Source organism: Vicia villosa, unplaced genomic scaffold (assembly GCF_029867415.1).
Source record: "Vicia villosa cultivar HV-30 ecotype Madison, WI unplaced genomic scaffold, Vvil1.0 ctg.000081F_1_1, whole genome shotgun sequence".
Lineage (NCBI taxonomy): Eukaryota > Viridiplantae > Streptophyta > Magnoliopsida > Fabales > Fabaceae > Vicia > Vicia villosa.
In genome coordinates, this window is record NW_026705004.1 from 1,312,370 (window position 1) to 1,324,019 (window position 11,650).

The following is an 11,650-nucleotide window of genomic DNA, read 5'->3' on the forward strand; positions in this document are numbered from 1 at the left end:
TTGTTGTATTGTCCATTGAAAAGGAAAAAAATAATATAGATGCAAACTATTATCAAAACATATTATTTCTCAATATTTCATACCAATATTATTATTAAACCGGCTAGAAAAGAGAAGCAATACAATATGTGTGGGATATTTAGCATCTGGTCCAAAAATCTATCAGATGAATATAAATTTTGCTCTTCAAAAAGCTTTGCTAAGTCAGATTCTATTTCCATCAAATAAAAAGGCAGGAGATAAGACATACGTGAGACACCTAAACAACATCACATTGCAATCTCCACCCCAAGCCAAATATACAACACACATACAATACATTTCTACATATAAAGGCCACTAATAACACATCAGACAACAGCAAAAATAACCAAAACATTCTGAATTAGTCCCAACGCCTGCTGCCCACACTGTGACAACCAATAAGACATGTAACAGCTGCATCAATTCCTATGATAAAATAAAGTCAGTTTACAAATTAGAGTAGTTTACATTATGAAGATAAATAAAATTAGACACACAATAGAAATTTGCTTGAGATAATGCATGTCAGAGTGTTGCTACACAAATAGATATGTCGTTCATTAGTCAATACAAAGCCACATATAGTCCAAGAAAAATTTAAAAATGAAGTAATTTTACTTTATTAATTAATCAGAACAGAAAACCATGAAACATAATGCCTAATTGAATTGAGATTGTTAATGATTAAATTTAGAGTTGTTGTTGTTGTAGATTTCCAATTATGCAATTCTTAAGATTACATAGTATAATGCTATGTTTAAGTACTTTCGATCTACTCCATTTTGCTCGGACAACTGCTCACTTATAAATGAATAAGAGCTACCTTGAGACCTGAGGCAACTAGATCATCTGGAATGGTATCATTGAATCCACCATCCTTTTAAATGCATCTTTTAAATGCAATACAATATGCCTTGGTCATTATTGCAGTAAAATTAATACTAAAAGTTTATTACTGCCTTTAACAAAATTGAAAAAGTTAGAAGACAAAAACAATGTGTTCACACCTATGAAGCACAAACAATATTTTCTCAATTTGAGATAAACCAACTAAATCTAACTATATTTTCTCAATTTAATGTCATTGACATAGACACTTGCCAAACACTAAAAATCTACAAAGTGCATTCTAGCCAATTAAGAGGTTAGCCATACCTGATATTGTCAAGAGGTAGTCATTACTATTTTGCTCACAGTCAATTAAGAGCATTCTAGCCAGTCTACCAGAAAGCAACCATGACCCACTGGAAGCAAACATAATGACAGGGAGATCAACTACAAGCCACCGAGAGTGCATGATCACCAAAAAAATGCAATGTGACTGTGACCATAAAATAGAGGACAAAAAGATTAAAACAACCCATGGTTAATAGTATCTTATGATACATGAGTCAAATCTCGAATTAAAAGCAAAAGTGAACATATTCAATGCAAATTGTCAAGGACACATTTGCAGCATGAATATCAATTAATTCTTCTTATATCACTTATTTTCTAATGAACCACCACTCACGCATCCAACTAATAGACCCAGAAGGATAGAATCTGTGAGTTACAATGGTAGCCAGGAACTTTTAACGGAGATAGTGGTACACAAACTCTTTTCTTTAGTTTACTATATAATTAATAATGAGTTTAATACCAAAGACAATAACACAAAATAGAGAGAAATGTAAGCAACCTTCATGTATGAATGCATTTAAATCGACAACAGGTAAATTGACAGTAGGTTATCTTTTAACATTAGCCATAAAAATGATCTTTTGTTAGCTCTTAGCTTCTTGAATAGTTGTTCAATAGTTTGAGCAGTGTCGTAGCTCCAAGCAATCATTCAATTGCAAAGCATTACCTGGCTTGATGTTCTTAGAAGATTTTAATCCTAGGTTTGATCATTGTTGTTGTTTACTGCACTTGAAAGCGACAATAGGTAATTCTTCACGAACGTACTTGAGCCACTTCTCGACAAACTCTCGAGGAACACTAAATTAAAAGCACAAATGAGTACTAATTTAGACAAAAAATTATAAAAGGATAAAGGGGAGAAAAAGGTGATCAAGAAAGTTACCAATTTATTTAAAAGCAACACAAGATATTTATCAAGTTCTGCTTTCATCACTATTTTTTCTACGACAACACAACGAGCACTCAAGGGATCTCTACTTAACAGAGTGAGTACCCAAGGGATCTCAAGCATCAAGGACCTTAACTATGACATTAGAGGCTTCAATAAAATTGACCAAATCCTTATAAAAGGTACTATCAACTAAAAATCAGAACTCTCTTACTCTCAATAAATCAGAACCAGAAATGATCAAACATTTTTCTTAAACCAAAAATATTACTCCCGAAAAAGACATATGAAGTATCAATAGTTTGGAAATAACAATCCATAAACAGATCTACATCCATAAACAGATCTATAAGAATAAAGAATAAGAACAAATCAGTTGAATGGGTAAAGATACACCTACCGACAACTCGACAACTGAAGAAGAAGGTAGTTATTCTTCAAAGCATCAAATGTGATATCTTCACCCTCAGTTTTTCAGAGACCACCAGCATATCTTAACCAGCACCGTCAGATCTACCATTATTGATAATAACAGACATGCCTCCATAGTTTAACGAAGAAGTAAGAGAGAAAATAGTTTTCGAAGAAGGAAGAGAGAAAAGGAAAAATGATTTTCCTCGGTAAAGAACCAGTAAAGAGAGAGACATGGAAAAGGGAAAAGTGAAGAGAACATTGTCTGCTAGGGTTTTAGGAGAGAAGGAGGAAGACAAGGAAAAGTGATGGGACTTTATTTTGAATTTTGAAGTGATGAGACAAGGACAAGTGTTGGTGATGTTTGCAGAAAGAGGTATGGTGCTTGTGTTGCTTGCAGAGAGAGTATATTTGTTGGAGGGAAACGAAAGTTTCTGAAAAGTGTATTGGCAAAGTACAAAAATTGAATAAATTGACCAATTATAGGTGAACAAATGGCATAAATGAATATTGATTTTGTTAATTACTTGAAAGACCTTTTGGTAGTGTAAAATATATTGGTTGTAAGGGTAAAGTAGTAATTTTGGGCTACATTTTAGTATTGGATAGATAGTTGATATTATTTCAATAATTGTGTGCGTTGTAAATGGCGTAGTAAAATCGGACATGTAGCAATTGTTAACGCTGCAATACCGACTAAAAATTGCTAGCTACTCCACCACAATCACCTCTCGCCGGATCTATAGCACCTCTATTTATTTTTGATTTGGCTCATAAGCATCTTTCATTTTTCAAATTTGTAGGAGTTGTTGATGTTGAATTTTTTTTCATAACAATTGATGTTGTATGTTTGAAAGAAGAAAGAGATGTTTTTTTTAAACATAAAAATAGTGTTTTTAGGAGAAAGGAAGAAGAAGACACGATCATAAAGAGAGAGCTGAGAGTTTTATTTTTGTTTTTCTTTTATTTTGTTTCTTCATCTGTTTTAGTTTGAAATTCGACCATTTTTTTTATTCCTAATCCTAATTTCATTCCTAATTTATTGTATTTTTGATATGATTTCTAATTTATTTATCAAATAAAAACTTAAGAACGATGTATTTTGTTTCTTACTCTGTTTTGATGTTAGTTTTTTTTAATACTTATTGTTTTGGATTGGGCCAAGATTCGCATCAGTCTACTTTCGGCCCAATTGGAATTGGAGGCTCAAATCTTTCCTAAGTCCATAAAGAGCAAACAGTGCTCGGCTGCTTGGAGGTCTAACGACTTTAAAGCACTACGGCGAGTGCTCGGCGTATGATGCTCCCCGCGAGCTTCCCATCTGACAAGGACCTCCCTCCTCGTCTAGACTCAAACTTTCCAAGCACGCTCCCGCCGAGCGTCCTTTCCACCAAGGACTCTCTTCCTCGTGCCCTTATGCCGATGACCCTCCTCCTCGTAGGGTTACTTCACATCCAAACCCCCGAATAATACGGAGTCCACGTAATCCCTAAAAGACCGCGTCTCCCTTAAACTTTGGAGTGGTTGACCAGGACGGAGACCATGTACTCACCTCCGATATTTCCGCCTAGGAATCCTGGAAGTCTCCTAATTGGGCCTGGGTATCCAGTCCAGTAGCGAGATCTTGGCCCAGCGCTGAGGGCTATAAATACCCTCTTTACCTTGTACTTGCGCTCTGTTGCTCATCTTCTCACTTTAGCATCCGAGTACCTTGCAGGTACACCCCCCAGTTCACTAAAGATCTAAATCCTTGCAGGCCTTGAAGATCCAAATCCTTGCAGGCCTTGAAGATCCATCTGATCAGGTAAGATCACTAACCATTCTCAAAAGAAACACGGTTTTTTGCAAAAATAATTATGGATGTCTGAAGTGTTGTCAACAATATTAAGAGAATTGAGCATTAGGGAGATGCTTTTAATGGATTTATAGTATTTTGTTATTTTAATTTTATAATATTTCTAGAAATTTGTTTATAATATTATACTAACTTATTATTATACTTGAATTATGGTGGTTGGACTCATGGCTCGGTTGATTTGACATTAGAGTGGTTCCATTGTTCTCCATATTTTCATACATTTACTTACTTTACTTGTCTTCAGCATGTTCTTGGTAGAAATTTTTTTGAGCAAACATCAACACAAGCAAACAATGTGATTATTAGAGGAAAATTAAAAGGAGAAAACTTGTATGTTAAAACTTACACTTTTAATATAGATCTACAACATGAAAAAGCTAAAAACGATAAAACTTACACTTTCAATGTTGTTTTAAATTCAGGTTCCGTCTTCGTGTAGATCTACAACCTGAAAAAATAAAAAATAAAAAAGATCATGGTAAGTACAAACATGAGATATAAATGAATGAGGCTTGTGATATCTCATTCCTATTAAGATCCCATCATCGAGAACCTTTAGAATGACTGTCATTAACACATCTATTCGATAGTTCTCATCATTAAAACCATTTGCTGATATCATAATCACATCACATAAAACAACAATGAGCGCATAAATATTGCAAAGATCATATAACTCTAAGAAGGAGGAAACATCATAAAAGGAGTCAACCCTAGACTCAACGATAAATGACGCTCAAATGATGAGAAGGGAAAGCAAAAATCATAATCCTTGAAGATTATATCATATATAGGGAAGCAGAACAAACTAAAAGTTTCAACATATTCGATTACTTGAGTCGGGAAAAATCATGCCTCGTTCCCCGACTTCTCCAAATGAGGTCTAAGAATCAAAATGGTGCAATGCTCCAAAAGTTTAATATGTGGACTGATATCCTAAATAAATTTTATTTATGATAGCCTCTAAGTGACCTTATTCTTAGAGAATGGTGAAACCACCAGGAGAGAACCATAAAAAATCACCCATGATCACATGTTTAAGAAAAAAGTGTATCAACCAATTTCTCCATGCAAGAAATTCTTGCATAAAGTTTCCTACAAAGACCATCACATAATAAACGTCATAAATGAACAAGTTACATATTTGACATACAGAAAAGAAAGAAAAAAAATAGAGGACAAAGCCAGACAACCATAAAAATTCTTAATCTAAACCTTATGTTTCGAACGAAGAATGCACATACAGTTAAAGGAACCGTGTTTTGAAATAAGATCTCATGTTTTAAACACACACAACTCCGACTTAAATAAAGTATTGTATTTAGAAGAATACACTTTCCTTGCATCTTTATAAATAAAAATCATCTCCATATGTTCTTTGTTGTTGGAAAGCACATACCATTTATGGTGAATTTTTATAGTAAAATTTCAAAGTTCTTTTATGTAGTTGACGTCTTTTATCACTTAAAATGGCTTTGCCATGACACAAATCTAAGATTATAGTAGAAATTAAATGATCTGGGTTTGGGAAAAAAAAAAATGAAGCTTTTGAGGGATTTTTTTTACTTGTTTTAGCATAAAACAAATTTTAGGGTTTGCAAAGGGGATTTTCAATCGATGAACAAATACTGCAATGAAGAAAATGAGTTCAAGTATGACAGTTGTAATTGGGTAGGGACATTCTACAAATAGCTATTTGAAAGATTGAAATTACAAATCAGTGACGAAAAATGTTTCAATTACTTTACAACCATAAAATATTGAAACAAAAAAAAAGTGAAAAAGAGTGAACATCTAACTAACATATTCATGAGAAAAGTTATGAAAGCGAATAGGCGGAAGAAGAGCAAAGATAGAAAAATCATATATAGAACATATAGTTTTCTTAATAGATATAAGATTTTATTTAATATATTCGTGCATGTCAATAAAATTAACAAGACCAACAAATTTTAACTAATCTAAAAATAAGATTTACATATTACAATTACAAATGAAGAAAAAGCAAAAGAATATTTGAAAACACAAACAAACAAATCAAATTAAAAAATCAAAAAATTATCATCTCTAGTATGATTCTGACTCAATTTCTCAACCCACACATTCTTATTACCACCATCATTGATATCTTCATTCTCACCCTTCTCCTTTCCATCCTTTTTAATCTCTTCATTATTTTTCTCCTTTTTAATCTCTTCATTATTATTTTTATTTTTAGGAAAAAATATTCCATGAACAAACGATTCAACTTCCTTCCTCGAAAATCCAGCTTTGTCCACAATTTCATTAGGAGGAATATACGGTGGACGAGCAATTCCCAACACTATGTTCCACTTGACACTTTTAAAGAAATCGTGACCCTTAATCTCATCAACCTGAATCCTAAGGTCAGCATCTTTCTCAAGCAACTTCACAATCAAATCCTTCAACGGCGTCGTTTCACCCTCTAGTTCAGGCTCCCTAGTTAAAATCTTGTGAAACGTTTCCTTTCTATTAGGACCATTAAACGGCGTCGTTCCATAAAGCATTTCATACAAAACGACACCGAACGACCACCAATCGACAGCAAAATTATGTCCACGCCCCTTGATAACTTCAGGTGCCACGTAATCCTCGGTCCCCACGAACGAGTTGGATTTCTCAACTGAGTCTGACTCGCTCCTTTTACACGTCGAGTTAGGATCGATCTGACTCGCTGAGTTGAGTTCCGGTTTTCCAGAAGGACGGTGACAATAAAACCGTGACAACCATTTCATCCTTCTGTTTTTCATATCTGGCGAGTTGGAACCGGATGACGAGTTTGAACCTGGTGACGAGTTGCAACTCAGTGAGTTGGGTGATTTTGGATTTAGTTTCTTTGATAAGTCGAAATCTACTAGCATTATGTGACCACTTTGTTGGATCATAATGTTTTCAAGCTTCAAATCTCTATAAACTACTCCTAGATTGTGTAGATATTCCAATGCTAACACCAATTCCACAGCATAAAACCTTCACACAAAAAAAGTAAAACAATCCCATCAAAACAAACCCTAATTTAATTCATCATTGCATGTATAAAGGAAAATTTTGAAATTTCAACTTTCATAAATAAATAATCAACATTTTAAGCCAAGCCCATTTCTCAAAACGTGATTGTTATTAAAAAAGCTATAGAAAAAATCAAGTTTTAAAAAACGGTTACGATCAGGATTTGGCTGTTTTCGCTGCTGCGGACTGTTTTTTAAAACCCTACAAATAACTAAACGACATACCTCTAAATAACACATTTTAAGAATTTACCATGCATGAGAAAATAAAAATCAAAGGTAATACCTAATGGCTTCTTCTGAGAATTTTTTCTCCGGTTGTTTCTTCTTAAGATAATGCAAATTCCCACCATGACAATAATCCATAGCGAAACCAATGAGCTTCTCCGTTTCAAAAACTCCTTTCAACCGAGGCAAAAGGGGATGATCAAAACGACGTAGTACCTGTTGTTCAAACGTTACTCTTTTGCATTTATCGATTCTGTTATTATTCTTCTTCTGAAGAAGCTCTTTGGATATCACTTTCAAAGCCAGCCATTCCTCTTTCGCCGATCCGTAAATTCTCCCAAGAAACACAACGCCTTTTGCACCGCGTCCGACAGCGGATATCACCTTCAGGTTTCGGAAGTCCAATGATTCACCGCCGTAACTCATGACGGGGTAAGGTACCTCGTACCTCGGGGTGGACCCCTAATCCGAAACTGTTTTTTTCTTTTTAAGGAATGGTTTTTAGAAAAAGTCTTCTTTATATGAATGTTGGAGGCGAGAGGGGTGATCGTGTGTGACTCTTTTCACCAAGATATCATGGACCGCACGTGTGGTATTGTGACACGTGAGATCTTGTTAACGTGTTATGTTTGTAGGAAGGTTTTTGGTTAGGGACAACTCATTGAGAGATGGAGGATTACGTGTGATTTAAATGGGACGTTTTCAAACTTGAAATTGTGGAATGAATGGATATAATGGATTTGCTGAAAACGCGGAATTTGAAGAAGAAAATGTGATGCATGATGCATAACGGATTAATCTGATCTGTGTTGAATACGTGTCTTTTTTGTAATGATCTTGTTCTTCTTTTGTTTAGTCGACATGTAAAACCGTGTTTTCATGAATCAAAGATTTTGGTTTATTTACACGTTTGATTTTCAGTTATGAATCGTATGATTATGTCGATTGAATATCCTAAAATGTAGTTTTGTTGTTTGTGGCTGTTAAGAAGGGCCGGAATATGCCTGGTTTTAGAACGTCATCTACCATCAAATTTTTATGATTTGAGTTTGATTTATTGTATATGATTTTTTTGGTCTGATTTGATACTTTTAAGAGATTAATCGATCTGCAATTTTTTTTAGTGCATTACAATTATTCCTATGTAATACTTTAAATATGATTAAAATAAAAATTAAACAATTATAAAAAATCTGATAATTATAAAATTTTTTACATCATTATTGTATATCAATTAAATTCTATTTTTAAAAGTATAGTATAATCTAAAATTTTATTTAAAAGTCCATTCATATTAATTTTTTTAAAATTCTCTCTCTCTATATATATATATATATATATATATATATATATATATATATATATATATATATATATATATATATATATATATATATATATATATATATATAACTCAAGCTATAATAGTACATAATTTTTTTAATAGCTTAAATTTTACCTATTTGCTTATTTAATTAGATAAAAATTTTAAATAGGTCAGACTAAAATAAGTCAGACTACAAGTCAGTTCAAATCCTACTTATGAGTAATAATTTGGTAGGTAATATGTAATTTATAGTAAATAGGTTTTAGTCATTATATCATAATTCAACTTTAATTTCTCAAATTTTTTCCGAATAATAATCCACTTAATATTTTTCGTCTAGAGTTTTGATCTTCCCGTTAACTTCTCTTAATACAAGCTAACATGGTATGCCACACTGAATTTTTTGATAACTAGGTGTACATGTGACAATGTCAGCATGTCAAATATGCTAACATACACGCCACATGACAATTTTGACAATTTTGAAAACCAAACCTAGATACATCATAGACACATGTGTCTTTGTTGTAGTAAGCAATAACAATGTATTTGGATGCAAATGACATGGTATGAGAATGATCCAGTGTTGGTTTAGGTTGATATGAAATTAAACATTTGAATGCAACTTTAATGTTGGTGGACATATGCATGCAACTTTAAGAACACTCGCCAATTCAATAGGCGATACCATGCAACATTTGAAGGTAATCACCATTTGTTTACCGGTGATTTTGTAAACAATTACTTAGTTTTGAATAATTACTTACAGGATCAAACTATAAAATCCAAAGGCATTTTGTGTATAATTTCCAAGAGAAAAGTGTTTGAATGTTGTCATATGTTTGAAATCGACTAAGAAAGTGACAAGAAAAGATTTGAAAATGAAAGGAAATTGAAGGCTTCGAATGTGTTGAAGTCTATTATAAAATAAACTACAAATGAACGATAAAGGCTGGAATAAATTAAGTAAAAGTAACTGAAATGCTTTGCTTAAATGTATAAAAGTTAGGGTGCTGAATTATACACAGTCATCACAAACTCGTTTCTCGCTTTGACTTGGGTACTTTGAGTTCTATAGAGATTTTACAATGATATTGTCACTTGATTCCTAACGCTAGAACTACTATATATACTAGTATAGAAACAAATGCCTACAACGACTATGTCTTTAACGTTCGACACATAACCCTTTGCGTAGTGTCCAATCTTCTAACTTACTTCCATGTGTCTTCGACGACTAATATGATAAAAAAAATAACTCGATCTAACCATTTTATCTTGTCTAAACTATTGTGGTCGACAAATCATCCTATTGAGTTTATGGGAACACCGTTCTCATAATTTTGGAAAATATGATAAGTCCCAGATCTCAGGGTTAGTGTGTCAAACTTTGACATCAATAGTCGAAGACTACTTTTGTCAAACATATAACCATATATTCTTGCATTTTAACTATGTATTGTCTTAGCATCACATTCTATTTGTCAAACTTAGCAGGTCGAGAATTTCATGCTAGCACTAGTCCATTTGGTGTTAATGCATAGCCATGTGGGAGATTCTTGCGCGTCTGCAAAGCCTCTGAGACAAGACATACCATGTTATTCCTGCCATGTCTACGTCATGCATACTGCGCAACCTGTATCCTTAGTCTACTTACACCATCGCCAATCCAATTGGCGATGACACTTGTGTCATACCCTAAAATTTGTCTATCATTTTAATATCCAATTATTCTAAAATAAGCCATACCACTAACTCTATTTGCAATTTACTATATGAGTTTATTTTAAGAAGGATCTATTGAACTTGTGGGCTTAACATTTAAATTGTTAAGCCTATTCTCTAAACCGTTTAATTCAAAAAGATAGGGGTGTATTTATTTTTATTATGTTAGAGCCAATTAAAACTCTAGGCCCATTAGAACTAAAAAAACTATCTTATATTTCTAGTTATTCAAGTATTTACTTTTGACATATTTTAACAAGCAATTTCTTTTTATTATAATATTACTAACTAGTAGTAGTTTTATAATATTAATTATACTATTAATAGTCATTTAAATGTCATTAAGACATTAACCACAAATATTATTTGGTTATTTCCTTTGAATGGTTGATAGTTTGGTTAAAGTTTTAAAATTATTTAAGTCAATATATTAAGCTTAGATATTAACATTACATTTACATATATGGTTTTTTACCAAAATATATTTGGGCCAAAGTAATTTTTTATTATTATTAATTTTATTACTTTCATTACTATTATCTTTTATTTATTATTAAAAAACAACATTGTTAGGTTATATATTACTAATATTATTAATTAAGGATATATATATATATATATATATATATATATATATATATATATATATATATATATATATATATATATATATATATATATATATATATATGGAAAATGCTAAATGTAACGAAAAGTAATTCGCGATTTCGTCACGAATGAGTTGCGAAATGTAACGCCCGTAAATGTGTTTTTCTGATTAATTGTGATGTTTGCTACATTTTTCTAATTTTACCGTTTTCGAGTCGAGTCAGTCGGTAAATATTAATTATGTTAATATTTTACTTATTACTTTCCATGTGTGTAATTATTATGTTTTGGGTGTTAATTGGTTAGAATTAATGTTTAGTGACATTTGGGCCAAAATTAGAATTTATGAAAGTTGAGTGGGGGAAAAT

The 11,650-nt window shown here is 32.4% G+C and overlaps 1 protein-coding gene and 1 long non-coding RNA gene across 3 annotated transcripts; both read right to left on the minus strand.

The window, feature by feature from the left end:
- Positions 1 to 3,069, minus strand: LOC131623809 (uncharacterized). Of its 2 annotated transcripts, XR_009290313.1 has the most exons (4): positions 2,496 to 3,069; positions 1,874 to 2,004; positions 1,180 to 1,345; positions 1 to 450 (listed from the first exon to the last, which is right to left on the minus strand). It is a non-coding gene; the product is annotated as an uncharacterized LOC131623809 (long non-coding RNA). The 2 variants fall into 2 exon arrangements; XR_009290312.1 differs by having other exon boundaries at positions 1,180 to 2,004.
- Positions 3,070 to 6,292: 3,223 nt separating this feature from the next.
- LOC131623810 (serine/threonine-protein kinase OXI1-like) lies at positions 6,293 to 8,269 on the minus strand. Its single transcript, XM_058894821.1, has 2 exons — positions 7,680 to 8,269; positions 6,293 to 7,355 (listed from the first exon to the last, which is right to left on the minus strand). The coding sequence occupies exons 1-2, from the start codon at positions 8,045 to 8,047 to the stop codon at positions 6,407 to 6,409; spliced, it is 1,317 nt and encodes a 438-aa protein (XP_058750804.1). The 5' UTR covers positions 8,048 to 8,269; the 3' UTR covers positions 6,293 to 6,406.
- Positions 8,270 to 11,650: the final 3,381 nt, after the last annotated feature.